Raw genomic sequence first — 25,518 nt, forward strand, 5'->3', positions numbered from 1 at the left:
TGCCAGTCCTGGGCTCCCTAGCTCAAAAAAGACAGGGATCTCCTAGAAGGAGTGCAGCAAAGGACCACAAAGATGATAAAGAACCTGAGGCATCTTCCACATGAAGAAAGGCAGAGCAACCTGGGTCTGTTCAGCCTGGGGGAAAAGATGACTGGGAGCAGGGGGGGACCTGATTCATGTTTATAAATATCTAAAGGGGAGGTAGGAGGCAAATGGATAAGGCCAGACTCTTCTCAGCGTGCAGTGGCAGGACAAAGAGAAATGGCCTAAAACTTGCACGTAAGAAGTTCCATATAAACACATGGAAGAACTTTACTGTAAGAGTGAAGCACAGGATCAGACTGCCCAGAGAGGCTGCGAAGTGTCCTTCTCTGGAGATACTAAGACCTGTCCAGACACCTACCTATGCAACCTACTGCAGGGAAGTGCTTTAGCAGGGGGTTGGACTCGCTGATTCCTTGAGATCCCTTCCAGTCCCTGTGATATTGGTGATTGAGCACACCTCACCCCTGTCCTCTGCAAAACAAGCTTGTTAAATCAGCTGCAAGTTTATCCCTCTTAGAAACCAACCTCTGATTTTCAACCAGCTGATTTTCACATGCATTTGCAGCCACATAATTAACCTTCTTTACATATGAATACCTTCTCCAGTTTCACAAACAACGCCAGCAGGTGATGGTAACAACCCCAGAACCAGGTGCACATTCCAGCATCAGAGCACACATTGATGTCTGAACTCTCTGATCATAAGAAAAGGAAAATGTTCAAGCTCTCCCTCCGAGGTACGTGTCGGAGCTGCACAGTCACCTGCTTTTGTTTCCCACACCTCTAACGAAGGAGGATTTCTTGCACTCCCACACACCTCCCCCTTCTGTTCTGTCAGCCTTTTTCTCTCTCTAAACACTGAACATGAGCTGAGCCCTAGGAAACCACGCCTGAAACCCTTTTGGACTTCAGAGATGCAGAACATCACAGATGAGAGCTGGAGTAGCTGAGACCCCCCAGTCCTCTCCTCTCTTCAAGATGTTACAGCACTATGATTCAAAATAGCATTAAATGATGCTGCATTCGGCTCTGGCAACTGAGAAATGATAAAGGAAGGACTGGCAAACAGGGGGACTCCAAGAGGAAGGAGAGCAGACAGCCTTTGCAGACACCAATCCTGCAGCTGGAAGCATCAAGCTGACTCAGGTTAACGGAAGGAAGATTCATAGAGGGGAATCTACTGTAATCCTTCAACAGCTATAACGCGATGACACTGGGAGCCCCACTCAGCAAGCACTATTTCTGATGTTCAGAGCATTTCTTATCAGATGCAATTAAGGCTCTAATCTTAAATCCTTGGGAGAAAATAAATCCCAGGCCTCAGAGCTACAAAGATAATAAAAAAAGGGATCAACACCAGCCCCTTCTTTGCCACCATCCCAGCATTTTAAGCACATTGCAACAGCTTTCCCACGGAAACAACAGGCAGACGCAGGGCAAGACAAGGAGCTAGAAGGTAGCTGGACACACAGTCACTCAGTGTGACTCTCCAGGCCGTTTAGCTTACAGCACTGTTATCTACACACGTATTTGTAAACACCAAACTGTGACTGCTGCTTCCCATCGCTGTTCCAAGCAACGTGAGCTGAGAGTCACACCAGGTAAGCAGCTCCAAAGCAGGGCTGTGCTGCTCGTTCCATTTCTAGGCCTTAAGATGCCCACAAGTACTCAAGCATATCTCTGTGTTGTTACAGACACCGATCGCAGTGTTATTCTGCAATCTCATTTCAAACTTAAAGCTTCCAGAGAATCAAAGCATTCCAGGTGCCATTTCTGAACAAAGAGCAACCCTTACATCCATAACAATGCTTCTAGAAACCTGCCAAACCAAAAAGAGATCATCCATGGAAATCCGTGACTAGCATGGCTCAAGCCAGAGACAAACAGTGGCCCCAGCTGGAACGCACAAGGTTGATATTAGTCATCCCCTTGGTGTCCATAGGGTGCTTTCCAACTCACAGCATTTTGGTAGCCCTGGGAATGCTGTTCTGCTCAGACTTCTGTATAGAAACGTCAGTGCTAACTTCTCCCTGAACCTTTAATCATGGAATAGTTTGAGTTGGAAAGGACTCCTGCACAGCATGAACACAGAGGTACGTAGCTGCCTCTGACCAGCTTTCAGATAACCCAAGAAAGGAATTACTCACAAGCCGGTAACAAAAAAGGAACAGCTTACCCTGCTCTGAAGATAAGGGCTGGCTGGAAAATACCCTGAAGGAAGCAATCTCCAAGTAGAAATCCTTCCCTCTTGGCTGCCAGCCTGTAAATAAGGTTAGGGAGATCACGTGTGAATTCCTTGCACCTGTGCTTTCAGGGCTGGCTCTGCCCCTTCACCAGGTGCTCAATCACTGGTTCAGGCCGTGACCTAAATGTTCCCATGCAACCATTAAAGGCCATCTATTCCAGCCCCCTGCAGTGAGCAGGGACGTCCACAGCTGCACCAGGTGCTCAGAGCCCCATCCAGCCTGACCTTGTGTATCTCCAAGGACAGAGCACCCAACACCTCTCTGGGCAACCTGTGCCAGTGCCTCACCACCCTCACTGTAAAATTCTTTTCCTTATATCCAACCTAAATCTCCTCTAAGTATCCTGTCACCACAGACCCTGCTTAAGAGTCTGCTTTTTTCCCCTAATCATCCCCACAAACTCTATTTCAGCTGTACGCCTTAATTTGATGAGTCTGAATGCAAGACGAAGCTTCAGAGAACTGCAAGGCGGGAGAGGACCCAAGCCTGCAAAGTGCTGGAAGCCTCTCATCTAGAACAGCAGCCGTGGATGCCCTGATCACAGCACAAGACTTTCTGCAGTACAGAAATCTCTGAAGCAACACAGAGCGACTTAAGCAAAAGCAGATTCTACCAATCTTTGCTGACCCCCTTCCCAAGAAAGCCCAGCTGGTGGCAGAAGACCGATCTTAGAACAGGAACTTCCAGCTTGGGACAGTTGAGAGGGTCATTGGTTCCTGTCACAGACCTTGCGTGTGATACCATTTGTCTGACTTACCTCTACACCAGATCTGTGGGAGGCATCACAGATGGTCTCACCTGATGCAGAGTGGAAAGATTTTTTAGTAGTTTTATTGACGTGGACACGAGAAAGTTCCTTGTTGATGCCAGTTTCCCACAGCAACTGCTGCCATGGTTATAAATCATTTATTGCCCCCCGTTGGCGAGCAGCTGAATATAAAGAATGGGTTTACTATGTGCAGGAGAGCATGGCGAGCACACAAACCTGCTCCTCCCAAAATGTGCCACCAGGCAGCAAAGAGCTGCAGGGGTTTTGTTGCAGGGCTTTGGGAAGGCGGTGAAACAGCTGACAGACAGGTGCTCTCTCACGGTGATGAAAGCAAGCAGCCCTCTGGGGTCCCAAGTGCAGTAACTATCACGGGAGGAACTCAGAGACAAACTACTCCTACAAAGCCAACGCAGAGCTTGAAGGAAGTGTTTTTACTCAAGGACAAAACGTACCATTAATTCCTTAAAATATGCCTAAATAATTTATAGTGCTCGTTACCGAGCCAAGATATTTGAAATAACCAAGTTAAGGCCATCTCTGTGATTAGAAGAGCCTTGGAGAGGATCCAGGTCTGACTGTGACTTCGCTCCCCCTCTTAGGTAATGCGAGATTCACTCACACAAATCTCATTTCCTCTCTCTCATCCCTCCCTGCAAAACAGCGTGACGTCCTGCTGCCAGAACAGAAGCACAGAGAGGCACGTGGGCTTTTCCTTAGGCAGAGACACAGGCTCTCTTCCAAGCAGGATTTTCTTTATGATCTTAATGATCTTACAAGGAACCCACGTTCTGGGAGGGAGGCGGTGAGAGGCATCTCGGACAGGAAGGGTACGGCTGCCTGGAGCCCAGGTGAAGTCATCCACTTGGAGCTAACAGGGAGGAATCGCTTTTCCCTACGTCAGTCATACTGCTCTCTGAAGTAAAACTGAAGTTTCAAGCTAGCCCTGATTAATGAACTCGCAGCACATGGGACTTTGCCACAGCCCATCTCCTGGATGGCTCCTTGAGGTCCTGCAGTGGCGAGGCTGGACACAAATACAAGGAAACAGTGCTTGCAGCCACCTCTCTCCAACCCCCTCCTCACAGAGGGCAGGGAACCAGCATCCCAAAGGGAAGGCATTAGTCCCCTAGAGATGTAATCTGTGTTAATAGCCTCAAGTGAAACTCACCTGTATGGCTATGCACCTTATCTCAGTACCTTCTCAAATGTCTTCTTGCCGACGTTCCTAGTGATGAGGAATTTCCCAAGGACTAGTTATGCATCCTGAATCTTTCCTCTCTCCTCTAATGGCGTACATTTGGCTGCCATTTGCTGCTTCTTATAGTGACGTTGTTAAGGTAGCTACATGGGGACAGAGAAGCCATTAGCAGAAGTTCCATACGTGGGTGCACATCCCAAAGGGGCAGCTCTTAATCCAGCACCACGCTGCAGAGAAACACTGCAATATTTAGCAAGGGAGGCAACAAGCCCCCTCAGCACAAACCCTGAGCATAGTAGGAAGTTCCCCTGGAAGCAGAACCATAACAGAAGAGGATGATGTGACTGACTCTGTCTTACAGCAGGATGCGCTCAGCAGCCTTCAGACGATGCCATCCTCTGAGTCACACTTCACAGGTTATCGGTAGCCAAGGTACGTACATTTGTGAAGCTGCTCCGACACCCTCTGGCCATCTTTGGTATCGCTCCTCATCACAGATATTTACTGCAGCGATCTGGAAATTAGGCTACCATCACATCAAAACAGCAAAGCAATACCCCTCGCGTTGTGCAGTGGTGCCCGGATGAGTGTTAAATACACACCTATTCTCTCAGCCCCTTTCTCCAGGTGAGGCTGCATCTTTGAAAGACAAAGACACGAATGCAGCCGGCTGGTACTTCGTGCAGATGGATAAGCAGTTTTAAAGGTTAGAAAGAGTACAGGTCAGTTATCAACAATTCAGGCGCATGTAATTTTTGGAAGGACCCCATCTGGTTGCGGTTGCCATACCCAGTTTCACACAGAACAGCTGCCTGAAGATGATGCAGGTAAGGGCTCAGAGGACACAGTGTGACCTGACTGACAACACCAGGAAAGAGCAGAACTCAGACCCGTTCTACCGACTTGCTGAACCAGGCTCACAGAATTCGTGTCGAGAAGTCACGAATGTTCCCTTCCACTTTCTGCTACCAGGTTCTTCCACAGTTCCTCTCCTGCAACAGGCTTCTGTTATGCTGAAATGTTGGACATAGGTAACACTCCACCCTAACAGCACAACAGAGCCATAACCCAGCAGTGCCAGCAAAGTACTCGGCCCACTCCTTGAGCCAAACCCACAGTCCTACTTTACCTTCTGGAAAGGCTGAGACACAGCTGTGTAGAACATCACACAGCTGAAACACAGGTGCTGCTCATGTAACTCCATACTCCAAGAGCTCAGCAGGTCAGTGCTCACCAGAGATGCACCAGAGCATCATTCACATCCCTCTTTCACCAGATTCAAAGCCAGAAACATCAGTACTGCTTGAAAAGCTACACATCAGGAGAACCTGTGACACAACCCACCATTTCTCCACACAACACTGCAGCTGCAATGCAACAAGGAGCTAAGAAACAGGACAGCTATTTGGTAAAGGAGATGTATATTTATTCACTTTACAAAGAGGGCAGCATTTAGTTGCAACAGCTCCATTTATAGACAAATATATTGTACATTACAGTGGTGAATGGCTCAGACCTTTACCATGTTTTGCTCTTAAAAATGTATTTGTACCTCTTCAGCTTCCATTAGCTGAGCAACCAGTTGTCCTTGCTCTGCCACTGAGGTTAAAAATTGATAATAAACGTATAGCTGTGTGCTATGTATTCACAAATATCCGCCTTCTCATTTCCCTGTGTTACTCCCCTCTCCCCATCCACCTCAACAGTTTATCCTCTGGGTTAGCATTAATCTTACATACAGCCTCGATTAAAATGAAATTAGGGGACAGCAATAGTTCTAATGTCTTTTTAAAGCATGAGAAAAGTCGTTGATTCTACATATAAAAGTCTCGAGTTCAAATTTGTTAAAAAAAAAACCAACAAAACAAGCTGTTTTTAAGCCACTTTGGCATTTAGATATTGCCAAGGCATGGCTGAACCAATGGAGGATGGGAGGAAAGAAAGGAAATTCATTAGAGAATTTAAAGGTTACAAAAATAACTTTTCCTTTTGTGGGTTTTTTCCTGGAAAACAAACCCCCAAAAAGCAGCAGGATGCCCACTAGCTATGGCTAAATGAAGCATGGAAAGAAGGTAGAGATCAGCTGGTTTTGATCCTCGAACATTTGAAACAAATTCAGTGTAAAGCTGAACCAAGTTTACCACGCAAACAGTGGCAGATTTATTTCACTTGAGATACAAATGCATGTCCACATGACAAGCATAATCTGACCATGAGAGGTGGAAGAAATGTTTCTATAGTAAGCGCAGGGAAATAGGGCAAGAGAAGGCTGGCGTGGTTAAACATTCTGGATTCAGAAATGCACAGTGCCCCACACGTGCCCCTACACATAGGCTGTGCATCAGTCTGCACTCCCTATATGCAAATATGGCATCTTTCAGCAAGATGATCCAGAATTAGAAAGTTCTGGTGGCCCACTTCTTGAAACTGTTACGTTTACTCTTTCGTGCCTTTACTCTTCTTCACTTTCATTTTCTGGTTCCAAATCAGAATCACCGTTGATTTCCTTTTCAACAGTCATGTCCTGTTCATCTGATTGCTCCTCTTTTTCTTCATCTTCATCCCAGTTTTCCTGGAGGGTTGAACAAAACAGGAATGTTTGAATCTTTGACATTAGCACAACTTCTGTGACAACTGATGGGGAGAAGATTCAATTCAACTCCACTTACATCTGAGTCTTTATCCGCAATCATCTCATCATCCGAACCTTCCTCTTCTGAGGATTCTGCAAAACAGAAAACAATCCCTCAGCCCAGAAAACAGAATTGAATATGTTCAAACAAAACTCAACTCCATATGCTGCTAAACCTCCACTAAACCTCTACTAAACCGTGCTATTTACATTCCAAAACTAACTCCGTATGAAGACTTTGCTATGATCATACAGTATATGGTTGTAGTAGAAACGTCAGGCCCAAACTGGAAGTATATATGCACACACTACTGCAAAGTCTCACTGACCCAAATGTGGCAGCTCCTTGACTGCACCTACCTTAGTATAAGGGCACTTAGCACTAGAAATCCAATGGTTGGTCAAGCAGGACCTGCCTTTCATGAACTCATGCTAGCTAAGCCTCACCCTTCAGATTTCCCACACACGCTGTGTAATCTCCCTCACGATGATTTGTTCCATAACCTTCCCTGGCACCAAGGTTAGGCTGGCAGGCCTGTAGTTCCCTGGAACCTCATTACAACCATTCTTGTAGATAGGAGTCACGTTGGCAAGACTCCAATCCTCTGGGAGCTCACCAGCGGACCAGGAACACTGAAAGATGAAGGAAAGCGGTTTGGCTATCACCTCCACTAGCTCCCTCAGCATCTTCAGATGAATCCCATCCAGCCCATGGACTTGTGGCAGTCCAAGTGAAGTAGTAAATCTCTGACTGCTTCCATCTGAATCATGGGGAGGGTTTATTCTGCTTCCCATCTAAGACTTCCAGGTCAGGATGTAGAGTTCCTTGACAATAACTGGTCTGACTACTAAAGACGCAAGTCAAAAAGGCATTAAGAACCCCAGCCTTTTTCTTTATCCTAGCAGTCACATTCCCTGACACATTCAGTAAAGGATGGAGATTATCCTTAGCCCTTAGAATGAACCGTAAGATGTTTACATGATTAATCACTCACTTGCCTGCCATAGATTTCCCACAAAACATCCCTGCTTGGAGACTGTCCACTACCAATATCACAGGAGCACCATGAACAGCCACCACCTATCAGCTGCCACACAAATTCCAGAGTTGACCTACATCTAACATACAGTACTTACCATCCTCATATACCAGCTTCGCAGTCTGATTAAGATCCATCACATCCTGAACTGCTTCCGATGCTGCAACCTGAATGGAATTTGCAGATTAGCCTTACATGGAATTTGCAGATTAGCCTTACATGGAACCACATATTCCCCAAACTTGAAGTCAGTCAGATTCTTAACAGCATAAATGAAATCTACACAGAGGTTAACATGCATTCATTTATTATTGTAGGTTAGCAGCCACATAAATAGGAAGGACAAAGTAAAATTTCAGATGCGTTTGCTTCAAAGCAGCCCAGAACACCTCCCATTTATTCCCATTTAAAATGCTATGAGTTTGTACTCAAAGCAGCTTCCAAGCAGCCCAGAACACCTCCCATTTATTCCCATTTAAAATGCTATGAGTTAGTACACTCATCTGGCAGGAAAGAACATGCAACACTTCCTGTGATCACAGACTGACCAGACAGTCAACTGCAGTGCTTTGAGTACTACCACTGCAGCCATACAGCAGCTGCACTAAGTCCCAGTAGATGCTCTCACAATAGAAGGCTAAGCCTGCAAATAACACTTCTACATATCCAGCTGAACTCACCTGGGTGACAAGAAGGAAGAGTCTTCCGTGTAGACGGGAAAGTTTCTGCAGAGTTTTTACTCTGCTCTCCATTAACTGGTATAGCATCCCCAGCTGAGGAACAAGGTCTGGCAACTTATGAGAAGAGAAGGATGAATTAAAACAAAGCTGTTACCCAATACATAACAACGTAAAAGATCCAGGTTAAGTACCCTTATACAGCTGGAGCAAACAATCCTTGCTGACATCACTGGTTAGAAGGAATGGCTGAGGATTCACAGGAATCACCTGCTGCTCAGCCAGTTTACATGTAGGCATGTCCAGAACCATAACCCCTCCTTAGCTCAGTTTACAGAACAAAGAAAGTGCTTTATCCAGGAAAGGCTGGATTTCCACCCAGAAGCTACTACATTACCTGCTACTCTGTCAACTTGGTCATACTTTTTCCCTACGTATCCAGTCATACTCAATACAGAAATTTATTTCTGTTAAGTGTTAATGACAATAGCTTATGTTATAGATTATAATATAGGTTATAATTTATAATAGATTATGTTATTAAGCCCTCTCCTATAACGTAACTTGTTTCGGTTTGACTTTGGGATGACTATTATGTCATGGATGACCAAGATAAACAATTTATAACAAACGTCCATCAATTCAGCAAAATGGTAAAGTACAGCCCTCTACACATTGGTTTGGGCACTACCATACGTGCAGAGCAAGAAACAGATTCCTGAAGAATACACATATATTTAAGCACTTAATGCATATAGCTGAAACTAGACTTAACTGCAATGCGAGATGCTTACCGTGGAAAGGTAGGATGCATGTAGAGTAAAAATAAACTTCAGCCATCGAACCATTTGTGAGGCACTGGAAACAATATCATAGATAGTAAGATACTGGCTGACAAAACACACATTTCATTTGCTAGCTGCTAGGCTGCTCTACAAGGAGTGCTCAACTTTCATTGTATTAAAAAATATATACATACAGTAGGAAATAAAATATTTTGGCTATCCAGATGAGATGCCCCCATAAGAGATACTTACTGGGAAGAGAACAGACTTTTAAGAGAAAGACTAAAACCAGACATGCTCAGGGATCTGTTTCTGATGGGTTTTTTATTGGAGATTTCAATGAAGAAAAGACCGAACTTAGATGAAGAATGAGCAATGTGTTGGACTTTTTTTGTTGTTTTTTTAATCCAATTGAAGCCATCTAGTCACAGCAAAGCTATTGCTAAAGCAATAAAGCAGGATTGGCAGGTGCAGGAAGAGCTGTGTGTTTTTCTTAAATACAAGCTACACATCTTCAAGTGATGTGGGCTGTTACACAGATCAGGTCTGAGCTGTCTGCTACTTCAGATACTCCCTTAGCACGCTCACTTCAGGTATCCCTTTCCCATTGCAATTTCACTTATGTCAGCCCTAAATAGCGTAGTCTTAATAAAAGTCTTCCTTTGCGCCCACCATCAGGTGAGACTGTTTACCTCAAGATATTATTAACATAACAACTGTTAATTACAATTAATACAGAAGTCATCACAGGCAAGCACAGACCATAAAACACAGAATAAAAGTTTTCAGATAAACTGAACTGTGGGTAACTTGCTTCTTACCTGTATGGGTTGCCTTGCAATCTCTTTGTAAGCTAGAGGAATAAAAATGGTAACAATTAAAAGCAAGAAATGCATAAGCTTAAAGCCCATCCACATGACAGCCGCGATATTTGGGTAGAAAGATTAGTACCACAAGTAAGAATAGTTTTTGAGGTCAGCAGATTAAAAGACAAGAGCACTATAACCGTAACCAGCCCTGCTATTCTCAAGTTTCAAATTATCATCTATCTTAATGGTATTAAATAAATAATGTGGTGTTGTTTGTTTGCTTTTTTCTGCCATGGACTAAACAAGCTTTAGCTTCACTTCTTTGTGTTTTCCTGCTTACTCATTTAAGATAACACCACGTGACCTATGGCTTTTCCTAGCTTTGACAATGGCATTTTGTCCTTTGGTTAAGCTTCAGCCAGATGAGGTAAGAGTAAGACAGAAATAAACTACAAATAAGTTTAGTATTATAAAACTACTAAATGAATATTATTTGACTTGATTTATTCACGGAAATCAAGAGACACAACCTTAGTTTCCCCCAGCTAAAAGGCAAGCCAAATGTGTGTATGACAGGTACATGAAATGCAATCTCTCCTACCTCATGCAGCAGTGGAATGACAGCGTGTATAGGCATTCTGGCTACTGTGTTCTTTATTAAAGCTTCCTTTCTTGTGGAAAGCACTTTCTGTTAAAATGGAAAAATAAATCAGAGGATCATTCAGCTTTAATACATGTGGGAACAAAAATCAAAAATCCCTGGATTTAAATCTCTTTTTCTACTCCGTTACCTCAATATGCTCAGATGAGGATAAGATGTAAAATAAAATTTACCATGAAAAAGAGTTCCATTTTTCAAGTCAGCTACAATTAACAAAATAAACACTTGATTAACCCGTCTAAAACAATCAGCCATTGCCCTTAGTCCACCCATCTCACATTAGAGACAAAGTATAACAGACATATTAATGAGAACTTCCCTTGCTATATTTCTATTGCCATGCTTCACTTCTGTAAATAAACACCTTTCACCTGCGCTGGTGACAAGTAACGTCTACTCAGTGACAAATCCTTAAGAGATTTCCTTCTCCTGCCCCAGAAACATAAATTCCCCCTAGTCCAAGTGCAGTGACAAGCTTTTCAGGTCAAACTGTTGTCATAGATGCATTTTCCAAACAACACCTACTCGGAATTGTACGTTCAGGACTGAGCATAGATTGTTCTCTAGCTGAGGCTAAAAGGGAGATGGCTGCACTAGTAACATCACTTGTAAAATACCTGAACTCTGACATAACAAATTTACCATAAGCAGTAGCACTGCAAAGTTCATGTGATGACTCAGTAAGCAAGGTAGCTAGCATTACGATACCACTACCACCATTCATAATACCAGTGCATTACCAGCACATCAGCAAAAAGCAGCCAGGAAGAACAAAAGGATCTCGACTGCTCAGCTTCCCTCACGGCTCCCAGGGAAGTTCCCCACAAATCTCAACAAATAGTTTAAAAAGCATACAGTGATCATGCAACACTTACATTTAAAATGTCCTCGTCATTGCTTTCCAAGCCCTGAACCAAAAGCACTGCAAAGCTATCTGTTTGTGGAAGGCCACCCGGAGTTTTTACTTTGCTCGCATCAATATCCAGTGCCCCTAGGCGCTCTTCAATGCTGTCCTGCAGACAAGAAATAACAGCATTTCAGGGCAATTTCTTAGAAATATCAGCTGAAAGCAAAGTAGCTAATATATACCATTCCCTCCTATCCTGCTGGAAAGTAACGTACTGAAAGGAGAGCTGGAAAAAGAGAAGATGAATTTTTGACTAAGAAGCAGTAATGTATCATAGCAAAGAGAGACAGGCAAGTGTGTAACAAAGTTCCACAGTAACAGGCAACTTTGTGGGCAGCGTAGTCAGGGCTTCAAGGAGAGAAACGTTCTCACCAAAGGGAAGACCTTTTCCTACAAGATAGCATGATTCACTTTACCCTCATGCAAACAATGAAGGCAAACAAATCAAGTTCAAATATACCTGAAGAAGCTGCAATGATCATTTATGATTGCTTTTTAAATGACTGTTGGGTTTAAAACAGGAAGCACTTTACCTCCGTCTCTCCTGGTTTCCTTTTGCTTTTCTTTTTCTCCTTTCCCAAGGATGGAGCTTTAACAGCTGCACTGTGTCCTGGAATGCCAGGCACAAGGACTTTGGTGTCCGAGTTCACAACTGGCGTCTTCACCTGGCAGAATGAGAGAAACACATAAGAATAAATCGCTAATACCTTAATCTTCCTTCCAGTTTTAAATACTGATTTTATTTCGAGATTCTCACGTATGTTAAAACCAGCCTGCCACAACCTATTAAGAAAATGCTACATGGTACTTCCAGAACACTTGTTTCATAACAGCCGTTCTGTGTGCTGTGCTCTGTTTTTGTAGGCTTTTGTTTTAAGTACCCACCCAGCCCTGTGTACATTATGGGAGCCATGCTGAGTGCCCACTAAAGTGATACAAATACATACACTGCAGTGAGCAACGCAACTTCCAGATGACGTGCGTACAAGTCATGTTCCATAAATAAAAAAAACTGATTTCATGGTTCAAGAACTTTACTGGAGAAAAATAGTAAAATTAAAATACTACTCACTTCGCTCAATACACAAATCATCCCTTTTCTCTCCACAAGGCATGCTCAGACAGCCAAGAGAAATGAGTCTTCACTGGAATTCAGCAAAAAGCGAAACCAAGATGGAGATCATCACTGCATGCCAGGGAGCTCCCACATCTCTCACTGCATCTCAGCTCTGTTACCCTCCAGCTCCAGGACCGGGGAATTAGCACAAAGCTCCACCAGGCTGATGGAGCACCAGAACTGGTAGCTAACCTGAGGGTTAGAAAACCGATGCTGTCTGCTCACTATACCAATGTTATCAGCTGTGACATGAACTACAGGAAGGTAACTACCAGTGCATACGGCAGCCAAGGGATATGTGTCTCTGTAACTACACTGCAACTCTGAGCAGGTTCATTCAGAAATCCAAATTTATTTTAGAAGAGAGCAGAGAATTCTAGCATTTCCAAAGTAAATCAAGAGATGCAAAACACAAGCTTACCTTTGTTACAGCATCATCTGTTTTAAGCGCTAACACTTTTTGGACATCCCTTATCAAACATATGTGGGATTCGTTGGTGTTCAAAGACTGGAAGGACAGGAATAAAAACAGTTAACTGCTAATGAATCACAGCGGTGATTTATCAAACTAGTAAACGATGAGAACAAACTCCAGAGGTTCAAACAAGAATGAGCTTCTTATCCTCCCCTAGAATAGCAGTTGCTTTGCACATCTGCCTTTTGTTACCAGATCCCTGTGCTCTGCAGAGAAGCTCACAGAGGCAAACTGAAGGTTTTAGAAAGTTTCAACAGCCTAATGTATTAACAGCTGAAACAGCATGAAATAGCCAGCAATACGGCCAAGTTACACTTTAACTGAACGAGAGGTATGCAAAGCCCCTTTCTAAACAACTCAAGGGTAACAGTCATAAGGGAGAAAGCATAAGTTCAATCTCACAATACAATTCCAAAAAAGCACAAACTCCAGGAGCTTTCCAATATGTTCTACGTACCACTTTCTCTATGATGGGCTGCAAGGTATTTCCATACACAAGCAGCAGAGACTGTTTGTCTGTGCAAAACGCAGCCGCTAGAATAGGGACCGGTTTTGGCGTGGAGTCTCCATCATTTCCAGGCGTTGCTATCTGGACAGTACAGTTTGATGTTAAGGGTTTTTTGCAGTAGCTTGGGGGAGAAAAAAAAAAGGAAAGAAAAATAACAGCATGTTTAGCTTAGACTTTGATATTTTGCAGAAATATGCACCCTTCATTATCAAATCCTTAAACTCTACTAGTTTGCATCCTTTACAGATGGTTTACATGAGGTTAAACCAGGCAAAATCTTGGCTAAAGCAACAGGTACTAACAAAGTACAGCATAACCCCCAACAAATAAGCTCTCCTGCATTTCCTAAAACACATGTCAAGTAATCCAAGATGAAGTGTCAGTCAGAACTCAGTTCAAACAGATGCAAGAGTTCAAAGGCAGCAGCACAACAAAATGAGTTTTGCCTCCCAGTAATCCCAGACCTTGCCAAATACACTCCCAGAAGGAATACTACCTTACCCGTTTAAGATGTGTTCAAATAAATGCAACTGCCCATCTCTGCAAACAACTGCTAACTTCACAGGCTGAAAGAAGTTACAATAGAAAATTCCGATTAGACCAAACAACAGACATTCACAGGAAAGAAACTAAAACAGAGTACTCTGAGCAGTTAAATTCCAGGTGCACATTACAGAACACTCCCAGCTCCTACACATGCAGTAAGAGGGCATAAATGGAAACATTAGGAGTCATAGCGTGAAATACTCTTTTTATAAAGGGATCTAAAGGCAACGGGAGAAAAAGCGTTTAACGTAACTAAGGAAAATATATATATGAACATTTCATATGCAGACACTTTTCATAAGGCAATTATTCTGAAACACTGCTTGCTGAAACAGAGACTTCGGGAATGTGCTCAGCTATTTAAATTCATAAAGGCAAACTAATTCAAAACACAGTTACACTACCATAGCCACCTGAGATTAGACAAAAAACAGAGCCATGCTCAAACTGTATTTCAGAAAGAAACCTTCACTGGCTTTTGCTACTGAAATCTAAGAAACATTTTGATTACTAATGTGTTCAAAATAGGAAACAAATTATGTTTCTCCCATCGCAAGCAACATTTTTAAAGGAAACACAGAATTTGCTATGAAAATAATTATTTCAAACCGCCAGCTACACAAGTGCACCTATAATAAATACCTTCACACTACTGAACTTGCATTCAGATCTCATCTTTCCACATTAGAAGCCAAATACAAACCCTTTTAATGCCCTAAAAGGAAATCAATGTGAAATTGTGGACACACCTGGTTACAAACTACTGCTCTTACCTCTTCTTTGAGCTCTGACACGGTCAGGTCAATAAATGTTGGTTCGTCTGTTACCGTGAAAGACATCACAGCATTCTTTTCTTTCCTATCTGATCTGATCTGCCTGGAGACACAAACAGCACACGTAATTTAACAGAGCACAAACAGCATCATCCACATCTGAAAAGCAGCACAGTGTTATAGAGCCTACAAGTCATGCTCTACTATTGTCACTATCACAATACTATATACCTCATCCAAGAATACTGATGTCATAATTGCAGCCTGCAGCTTTAAAAGGCACAAAGTAACCACCAAGCAAAATTCAGCAAAGAGAACAAACTCTACAGTAAATACAAAGAACAGGAAGCATACCACGCGTTACATTCCTTGCATATGCTTGGGAATTCAAGTGGCAGCTACTGGAAACATGCTCAGACACAGCCAAGGAAATTCAGGTCTTCATTCAACAATCAGTGAATTGAAACCACTACTTAAGAGATAGATCATCACTGCATTTTCCAGTGCCCCTTCTGCTTAAGCAGAGTTCAGAGCTTAATTGTCCAGTCTATCCTCAGTAATAGTCATAACCAAAGTTAAAAATTAAGAAAAGTTTACATACCAAACACTCAGTAACCGGTCATGTATCGCCCCAGACAAGAAATAAAGTCCTGTAATTCCATCAAAGGGTTTGTTTTCATTCATAGGTTTCACTGTGGTAAACATTAATGACGACACTGATGTAGCATGGCCTGTGAAATGCTAAGAGAATAGGGGGGGAAATTCAATTACTGCCATCAACAGGCACATGACAAGAATTAAAACATCAGTAAAGAAAGAATGTTAAGAAAGATCCAAGTTAGCAGGAGTATTTCAGTGTTCTTCCTGTTTCAGTGGCTGTGTTTAAGGAACAGCCAAAACATGGTAATTTGCTTGTGTCTGCACCCTGACCAGAAAAGGGTACAGGAGCTCTCACAAAACACATCAGAAGAAACTAATAGTGCAGAGAACCGAGTTCCCCAATGGAAGGGCTTCAGAAAGGGACACAGTGAAAGAGAACAGCACCTATCCTTATGCTAAAGGACCGAGAAAGGCTGCTAGCAGTATTCTCAGACACAGCCAAGGAATTCAACGTCCTCATTCAACTGTCAGGAAGTTGAAACCACCGTTGAAAGTATCGTCACAGAAATAGCTTCCAGCAGCCCCAAAGGTGCCAGTTGTCTCCTTCCACCCTACAGAATTTTTAGATGTCCCATTAGGAAACACTAAAGCACAATGTCATCGATCAATAAAAATATACATATACATACATATATATACACATACACACACACATATAATTTTAAACTCTAGTTGCATTAAGTTACTTACTCTGTAGACTTCTTTGGTCTCCAGGTCCCACAGTTTTATAGTTCTACCGGCTGACAGCAGCATTTTCCCATCTGGACTGATGCACAAAGAGCTGACACCGCTGCTGTCACCTTTCCACTTGCTTAGAATTCAGATGGAAACACAGAAAATAATAATAAATATTAGCATGACTTCAAAATGCACGACAACTCCGTTGGATAATCTAAGGCAAAATGTACTTTTAAAAAAGGCCAAGTAGTCAAAAATTAGGTCAAAAATTATTCTGTTTCAGCTCCTCAATTTCAAATTAGTTGACTTAAAAATAAAGAAATAATTAATACTACTTTCCATCTGTTTTGCTTTGCTGTTGTTTAAAAAAATACATGTTTGCTTACCCTATTCTCAGTATCCCATCTCAAAGTTGTCTACTACTCAGGATCAGACAAGAGGATCCACACCATTAAGACTTCTCTTGGAACCGCAATCCACAAAGCTTACACCAGCTTACTCAGAATGGACTTTGGAGTTTTAAGGCCCACCCAGTTCCTGACACTCCTCCTAAGTCTGTCAGTGACAATGACAGTAAGAACCCTGGCCTCAAAGGTTTAAGAACTTCACAGACAAAAGTGCTATCCAAGAAAAAGAAAGATGCTGTCATAGAAAGCTTGTGCATGCTTAGAAAGAGACTGAGTATTGCATTTTTCTAAGAAGACAAAAAAAACACAGACCCACTATACACAATAATTACAACCCAATCAACCACGTTCTGACCGTGAACAGCCTCTCAATACTTCCTGAGACCTTTCTTATGCCAAGCAGCACCTCTTCTGTCTTCCACAAGGGAGCTCACCGCACTATCACCTTTCACTAGATTTCATAGAAGCTGCAAGCTTTACTAGCGACAAACTTCACAGACAACACCTTACACAGAGTATAACAGAATTCTGTATCCTCTTCCAAAGCGTAAGCCAGGACTAACCATTTCAGATCAATATCCATTTAATGTAGCAAACCCAAGAAACTATATTCAAATTTACAACTAGATGGTCTTTAAAGACCCTTCCAAGCCAAGCCATTGCATGACTCCATGATTCCAATATCTTTTACCTCAGGCATGACTTGCAATATATGACTTCTGATGAGACTTCTGGTGATAAGTGTGATACTATATTGCCAGTGTACTTTTCATTTTTGCACTCCAATAATGACAGTTTTTCATTGCCATCTTCAAAATTAGATAACACAATGCTTCTAACAGGCAGCTCATAGGTCAAACCTAGGAGTACGTCCTGGCATTTTCCTAAGCAGTTACTGCATTGCAACTGAAAACAAGAACTGCCACAAAGTATCCTTACAGTCAAACTTCAATCAGTTCGTAGGTGATGTTCTCCTCAATTCAATGGAAAAGACTCACATAAGAGTAGGCACGTCCTGCACACTTTGTTGACTTGTGTAACCACAGGACTCTTCCAGCTACAAGGACTGCTGAGGGGAAACAACATTCATCTTGTAAAGTGGGACAAGAGCAATTCAATCCGCAGGTTTGCTAACATAGCAAAGAGGGAATTAACCTAGGATTGATGTGAAACAATAACAATAACCAGTCTCAAAAGAAGTGGGTATAAGGCAAAGCAGAGGGAAGCACCCAGGGCAAAGAGCAACAAGCAAAGTTCTCACATTTCAGGAGACAACAGCACGGCTGGAACCCATCTCAAGTGGCTGCGCATGAACAAACGCTCTATGAGAAACAAATAGGATGAGCTAAACATCCATGGAGAGCTTCACAGTTTTGATCTTACTGAGATCATAGAGAACCAGTGGAATAGCATGCAAGACAGGAATACTGCAGTTAATGGACTTTTCGGAAGACTATTTAGGGAAGGAGAGGAGGTGGTTTTCTCCACACATAAAGGTGGGTTTAAGTGTATGGAGTTTTGCTTTGAAACACTCTTAAGAACCAGTGAAGAGCTTACAGGTATATATTAGAAGAGACCAACAAGGATGATGTACAACTCTGGTCTTCATAAATGCAGACTGCCACTTATTCAAAGAACTGATGGGCAATATTCCACTGGAGACTGCTCTGAAGAGCAATAGCTGTTCAGGACAGCTGGTTGCTCTTCTAGGATAATCACCTTAAAGCACAAGAATGGCACACACCAACATGAAGAAAACCACAAGGTGCAGCCCAGGCATGCAGAAAAGCCGAAGTTCAGCTGGATGTTCAGACCAGCAGGAAATACAAAGGCCAACAAAAAGGAGATCTAACAGCACATCAGCAGCAGTAAGACTAGGATTAAGAAATGTGTGGGCCCAGTGCTGAATGGTGTAGGGGTCTTTTCTTTGCGCTGAAGAAGCCAAACTACAGAAGAGCAAAGACTGCTTTCAGGCCTCCCATGTTCCCAAACCCAGTGCCAGAATCAAGAGGGAGCAGAACATTATCCATAAAGACAGGTAAAATCAGGGATCACAACAGCAAATTGTTCACACATGCAGCCACTAAGATGGAATGGGATGCACCAAAAATGTTTTAAGTCTGTGATCTTGCAAGAGCATTTCATCACCTCTGTGTGGCTGCGCTGTTCAGAAGAAATCTCTGATGACTTAAAAAAAATTAAAAAAGACAAACCTATCTGCAAAAAGAATACAGGAAATGAGAAAAAAGACTATACAAAGCAAACCCACTGCGACTGGAAACAGTAAGAATAGGCTTAAAGAGGGCAAATCATCCCTAACCAACATGACTGCCTTTGATGACACGCACTGTACGCTATTTAAATTGAATTTAGCAGTGCTTCTGACAGCGTCTCACATTAGACTATGTAACTCCAGTTTGGCTGCAAGGATACTAACTGAATGGATTCCAAAGTAGGATAAGAATTTCATGAAACACTGAGTTCAAACATCTGCAATCACTGCCATGAAGTCCAGCTGATGGCCGGTTACTGGTATCATTACCCAAGGACATTCCAATTCAACAACCTCGGTGTTTACTCGGGTCTTCATGACCTTGAAAATATGACAGTATGCATCCATTAACAAGTTCACTGGCATTAAGAAATTAGGGAGGTCAGCTGCTGTTCATTCAGGGGCATCTCAACAAGCTGAAGAAATAGACCGTCAAATCTCCAAGATGAAAGGACAAAGTAAAGCAGGCTTCATGTACACCAGAAAAAACCAAACATATCAGCTGGGTTCAGATGGCCAGAAAACATATTTGCTAAAGAGGAGTTTGGGGATCCTTATATACCATTTTAACATGAGTTAGTAGTGAGTACTTGCAACAATGATGTCAACTGCATGCTGACTTCTACTAGCTAGAATGTGGCCAGAAGATCAAGGAAAACAATTCCCCTTTTCTGTGCAACACTTTTGAAACTACACCTGAGCGCTGTATCCAGTTTGGAGAAGCTGCTAACACCCTGCAGCCAATCCAATGAAGGATCACCAAGAAGATTTGGATGCTGGAGTGTAAAAGAGAAAAGGGAGAAGGAAACAGGCTTCTTCACACCCAAAAAGAGAAGGCTAACATGGGAGATCTTATCATCATCTTTTGGTAGTTTGCATCAGGGTCTAAACACAAGGACAGCTTTCCCTCCTAAGGAAACTGAGGAGGTACTGGCTATGGTCTGTCTGCACTGCCCAAACATCTTCAGCACAACCTGTAAAATGCTGAAAGAATAACACAACAGGGAGATTTTACCAAAAAGAAGTAACAACAGTAGAAGACGAGGATCAAGATGCCAGCACATACCAGACTTTCATTAAGTTAAGATAAACCAGAATCACTAAGAGAAAACTTAGTTTCCAAGAGTGTAAAACAAAAGATTGGCTGTACTGGAAAAGAAAGCAAATACCTACCCTAGTCAACTTGTTAATTCAGCACTAAGTTTTGTTTGGCTCAGCAGCAGTTTAAATTGCAGCAGCCTGCTCAGACAGCCAAGTGGAATTGTCCCCACTGCACATCAGTAGTGAGCGAAACCATTTGGGTATCATCACAGCTAGGCCCTTGGGGCAAAGTCAGGTGTGCACAGTAGATCTAATTGGGATGAGGTGTTCCAGCATCTGCTTCCCCCACACTCCCAAGGATATAAGAATGTGGATTTTCAGTGTCTGAAAAGCAACTGGAAGCCCATACCTCACTAATAGCATGGAGTGACTCATGTCCTTAAGCATTGTATTTTGTCTTTCCAATACACAGAGGAAGAAATCCAACTGTAACGTTTGTTCTTTTATCCCTTAATCAAAACACTTTAAATTCCTTTAAAATAGTATCTAACCACTAATTTAGTACAGCAAGCATGAAGCCTACGTAGCTGAGTGCAGCATTTCCAACAGGACAACACTAACACCTGTGAAGGAAGAAATACACAGCAGCAAGTGACAATAAATCTGACCAAGAGGATCACTCACCACTTTACTTTGCAGGTCTGTGTGTTCCATTCCACAATGTGTTTGTCTTCTGAACAGCTATACAAACAGCAGTTGTCCTGATGCCACCTCACACAATTTATTCTATTGTCATGACCACCATCCTACAAAACATAAGAGATGGTCACTTACAAATAAAGAGGTATTGCTACTGAGTCTTCCACACATCAACAACATGAACAAAGTGCTCTTTCAAGAACTGAATTCCAATCATTGATACCTCAAAGAAGAGTGCATAGCATGGAACTTTTTTTTTTGTGCTTTTTACAACCAGTATACATATAGAGCTGCAAGTTAAAAATACTTCATATTTTCACCTGTACATGTATTTAATTATTGTTCTAGTACTTCAGTTAACAAAAAGTTGTCCTTCACACTACTGACAAAACCAGCCAAAGCTGTCTAGCAGTAGCATAGTTAACACAGGTGTCTTGATAACAGTTATCTAAGTGCCTGCTTGCTTAAGTACAATCAGAAGAGCCAACCAGTGCAACAGCTTAACAAGAGCTGAAGAATAGTTCAGTCCTGCCCTCTTCTCAGGCAGCCCTGGAGTGGCACAGGGGGTGATACTCCCATGAAGGACTTAATTGTTCAGTTAGACATTCCATCATTATGAACACATCTGATGCAAAAGACAAACCTACACACAATGTGAGGATACTGCCAAACCAACAGTTCTCAAAGTCCTCATGTTGCCAACAGCAGAAGCACCACCATTCAAAGATTCCCAAGAATCTAAATTATTGCAATTCTATTCATATATGTAGCCATTAAGAAAAAAAGATCTGAGTAACTAGGTCAGTTCAGCCCATTTATAAGCAACAGAAAAAAATAGCATAAGCTGACTGAAACCACCACTATTTGGCAGCGTGTGATGATGAGTAACTTACTAGCTTGCTCTGTAATTCTCCTTTTACTGTGCTGTACAACAAAATGCTACCAACTGCTGTGCCAATAGCCAGGATATCTAACTGCTTGTCCACCTCTGCAGCTTCAGACTTCCGTTTTTTCCTCTGGGGGCCATCCTGCAAAATAGAGAAGAAAAAAATGGAACTAATTAGCTTGACCTGTTATTCTTAGGTGCTAAAGCAGGGAGAAGAAAACTCTCCAAGTCTGAGATCCAGTCAGCCAGCACAAATTCTGCTAAGACACAAGATGTAGACATGGCAATTTAGAGGTTCATCTTATACCTCCACATAGTACAAGGCAGCAAGGTTGCTCAGTCTCCTGGAAATACTCAATAGAGCCCATTTCACTAACTTAGCGATCACACTGAGGGAAAAACGTGTGTTTTTCAGGGAGTTCACTTCCCAGAGGCAAAGATTAAATGTGACCAAATTATTCCATTCCCAGAACAGAAACGTATGTTAAGTCTTATCAGGAATCACAAGTTTACCATCAGTCTTGGAAATAAAAGCAACCACAATGCCTCTTTAATAGCAAGTGCAACCATACTGAACAGAGAGAAGCAACCAGGAATTGAAACTATGTCACCTATCCTAGTCCTGAAGTCAATTCATAGAGGTCTTCCTACTGCCTATCAGGCAGTTCTCAAGTCTTCACACTCTTGCTTCACAAGGGATACCAGCCATCTCATCAAAGATGAGAATCTGTCATATATATCATATATGTCATATACATCATATAACATACATAATTTCTACAGGCCCAGAGACAGCCTTTGGGAGTTTTCAGCAAACCCAAACTAAAAACTTTAACAACACAGGGTGAATAGCCTCATTGTTTGAAGAAGTAGGGCTTTCTTTTCCTATATATTTAACACACACTTTCCTTCCCCCCCCCCCCCCAAGGAAAATGGTTTCATTCAAAGTCAATAAATGCAAAAATGTTATACTGCTTATTAAAAACAACAACGGGCTCTAGAGAAAAGTAACAATGTTGATTTTTGCAAGGATTTGTTCAGGCTTCATCTTCCCTGGGAAAGAAAAGTGTTTACAGAATAGGAAATGAAAACATAGTGCTGAGAAATCACTACAGTTAAGAGGCACAACTAAGTAATCAACCAGGTTTTAAGATAATATAAGACACTCATGCACTGAATAAACTCACTAAATTTCGGGCAGCAGTGCCATCTATAACACCCTAAAACAGCTGTTAGAAATGCAAAGACAGGGACCACGCTTCCATTGGAGATTTAAATGCAGTTTGTACAGATCCAGGGACTTTTCAAAATCTGTGTATGTGGTTTTATTAATTACCGCTCCCAATCAGGACTGGGAATCCAAACCACAATTAAGAACAGACTTTATTCTTGCCCACTGAATAGGGCTTTTAATTAAAGCTTATTCAGTCTCCATATGGTTTGTTATGACTTATTTCCCTTAAAGCAAACCAGAGGCATCCCTGAGCGTAACAAGGTCCCAATGAGGTCCACAGCATTTCCAGTGTTACGAAGATAGCTAAGGGTAGTGAGATTTTTACATCCATTTCTTTAGTGAACAGTCTTCATCAGCACTGTTAGCGGGATGTTCTGTCTGAAGCTTTTGCTTGAAAGAAGCATCAATGGAAAATTCAGACCTATTCATGCTTGAAGGGACTCCAAGGAAGCACCCAGCTCTCATGGAGAGGACAGAGCAGCTGAAGCCTATCAAGCACCAGCTTCTTTTGAACATTTACAGATTTATGGAAACTCAAACTGACTTAAAAATACTGAAAAAAAAGCTTAGCTTCAATTAGCAGAGATGGGTAGAAAAGTTTATTTGCAAATGAGAATTTCCGTAACATTCTTTCTTGTGTAGGGCAGCAGCTGAGAATGAGACTTTTCTTTCAATTAACAGAAATCTCATCTCTCTTTCTAACGTGCAAAGTTAAGCTCTTAAAACCCTGAAGAGCCTTAAGAGTTGAAGATGACAGAATAGCTGCAACTTACTAGGAAGGAGGTGGAAGAAACTACTTTGAAAGTTAGTGGTCCATACACTCTTGCAAAAGGCACTGCTTGGTGGGAGGGGAGGTAGTGAACAGGACAAGCAGGAAACACTAACACTGCAAAAGCACGTGTGCAGAGAGCATGCCAATAAGTCACCACTGCATCAGCAATTCCAGGGCCTGGAGTTCAACACCACACTCCTCGTGCTCCCCTCTAAACACCTGGCCTTCATTAATACAGAAGCAGTCCAAAACACAGTTGAGGTGTAACCTGACAAAACACCAGGGACCTACTGGCACAGTTTTACTCCTGCAGGTACTGCTGCTATCTGGAGACATCACATTTCAGCAAAAAGAATAAGAACTAAACAATGCCATAGGAAAAAACGCTGCCATTCAAAACCTTCTGTGCTTGACCCAAGGCACTGTGGTACATCAGGCTTTGAAGACACAGTGCACACAGCAGAGGTGAGCACCGATTTCAGTTTCTGTTAACCTGCTCAACCTTCCCATTAAGGCATGCATCTTTTTTTCTTCCAAGCTGAATTGAAAACGAGCAAGGAAGAGGCCAATTGGAAACTAATTCTTTCTTCCAATGCACTTTATAAAGCTCAGGGATTAAGACAAAAATGGAGCAACACAGCCTTCCTCCGGACAGCTAATCTGAGTGCACAGAGCATTTCAAGATACCTGTTGCAGCATTTCTAACAAGCTTTTAGTAAAACACATTTAACTCGTTGCTTCTTAGGGCTAATTGCACAAAACCATCCAAGGGGATGCATCTTGCTCAGGAAGCTGAACGTTACAGTGAGCAAAGAGAAGACTACCTCAATATAAACGAGCCGATAAAGTGATTTAAGGCATGTACTACGGATGCTTTCAGCTGGAGCGTCCCAGTGAGCTTAGCTGGAAGGCGGAGGTGCCACGAGGTGTGCGGAGGAGCTGCTGAGCGCAGAGCACGAGGCGCAGGGTCCTGAGGCCAGGAGAGGAGCCGCGCTGCGTGCCACATACCTCGCTGCTTCAGAGAGCGCTCCTTCCACGCAGGGAACACGAAAGGCAAACGGATTTCACCATCAGTGCTTTGGCTGAGAGTGCTTATAGTTAATTTAGAAAAGAGAAATAAAAAAGAAAAAGAAAAAAAAAGAAGAAGAAAAAGAAGAAAAAGAGAATGCTGCGTGGCGCCGCGCTCCCCGCCATGAGGTGGGCTTTCCCTCCTGAGGAGCAGCCCCACACGTGGCGTGGGGCCGGCCCGGTCCCGTTGGCGCTGCCGGGCCCCGCCGCATGGCGCCGGGAGGGCGGGGTGAAGCGGCGCGGCCGCACCTCGAGGCCGCGCGAGGTACGAGCGCTCCCCCCGCGGATCCCCTTCCCTCCCAACACACCGCCAGTACCTTGTCGGGGGGCGGGCGTCCCCCCGGCGGGGCCCAGGCCAGGCAGGTGCAGGCGGCGCTGAGGTGTGCGGAGGGCACGTACTCGTGCTGCAGGCGGCTGCCCGCCGTGTCCCACACGCGGAGCCTCCCATCCGAGCCGGAGACGGCGAGAAAACGGCGGTCGTGAGGGGAGAAGGCCAAAGGGGGCCGCGCCGCCGCCTCCCCGCCGCACGCTGCCGCCGCCGCCATGGCGCTCCCAGCTCGGCCCTCCGCGTCTGCGCAGCTCCGGCCGCGTGTTCGCTCCGCGCGCATGCGCC

General features: G+C 43.1%; 2 protein-coding genes and 4 non-coding genes across 7 annotated transcripts in view; all 6 read right to left on the minus strand.

Annotated features, from left to right (window-relative positions):
* TOGARAM2 (TOG array regulator of axonemal microtubules 2) overlaps positions 1–2,305 on the minus strand; it is a 44,435-nt gene extending 42,130 nt beyond the window's left edge. Inside the window, exon 1 of one of the 2 annotated variants that reach the window (XM_072332393.1) lies at positions 2,222–2,305. The gene's annotated coding sequence lies outside the window, so the exon portion shown is untranslated. The remainder of the gene's footprint in view (positions 1–2,221) is intronic. The other variant, XM_072332396.1, reaches the window with a different exon arrangement.
* A 3,355-nt stretch (positions 2,306–5,660) lies between these two features.
* On the minus strand, positions 5,661–25,513 carry WDR43 (WD repeat domain 43). The gene is made up of 18 exons (XM_072331173.1): positions 25,223–25,513; positions 21,839–21,973; positions 20,931–21,052; positions 16,539–16,659; positions 15,790–15,929; positions 15,189–15,291; positions 14,371–14,435; positions 13,819–13,990; positions 13,308–13,394; positions 12,303–12,434; positions 11,738–11,875; positions 10,803–10,889; positions 10,214–10,245; positions 9,402–9,465; positions 8,611–8,724; positions 8,028–8,097; positions 6,928–6,983; positions 5,661–6,830 (listed from the first exon to the last, which is right to left on the minus strand). The coding sequence occupies exons 1-18, from the start codon at positions 25,511–25,513 to the stop codon at positions 6,711–6,713; spliced, it is 2,049 nt and encodes a 682-aa protein (XP_072187274.1). The 3' UTR covers positions 5,661–6,710.
* Positions 12,883–12,961, minus strand: LOC140250851 (small nucleolar RNA SNORD53/SNORD92). The gene has a single exon (XR_011903307.1). It is a non-coding gene; the product is annotated as a small nucleolar RNA SNORD53/SNORD92 (small nucleolar RNA).
* LOC140250853 (small nucleolar RNA SNORD53/SNORD92) lies at positions 15,598–15,685 on the minus strand. The gene has a single exon (XR_011903309.1). It is a non-coding gene; the product is annotated as a small nucleolar RNA SNORD53/SNORD92 (small nucleolar RNA).
* Positions 16,273–16,356, minus strand: LOC140250854 (small nucleolar RNA SNORD53/SNORD92). Its single transcript, XR_011903310.1, has one exon. It is a non-coding gene; the product is annotated as a small nucleolar RNA SNORD53/SNORD92 (small nucleolar RNA).
* LOC140250852 (small nucleolar RNA SNORD53/SNORD92) lies at positions 20,445–20,521 on the minus strand. The gene has a single exon (XR_011903308.1). It is a non-coding gene; the product is annotated as a small nucleolar RNA SNORD53/SNORD92 (small nucleolar RNA).
* Positions 25,514–25,518: the final 5 nt, after the last annotated feature.

Source organism: Excalfactoria chinensis, chromosome 3, assembly GCF_039878825.1.
Source record: "Excalfactoria chinensis isolate bCotChi1 chromosome 3, bCotChi1.hap2, whole genome shotgun sequence".
Lineage (NCBI taxonomy): Eukaryota > Metazoa > Chordata > Aves > Galliformes > Phasianidae > Excalfactoria > Excalfactoria chinensis.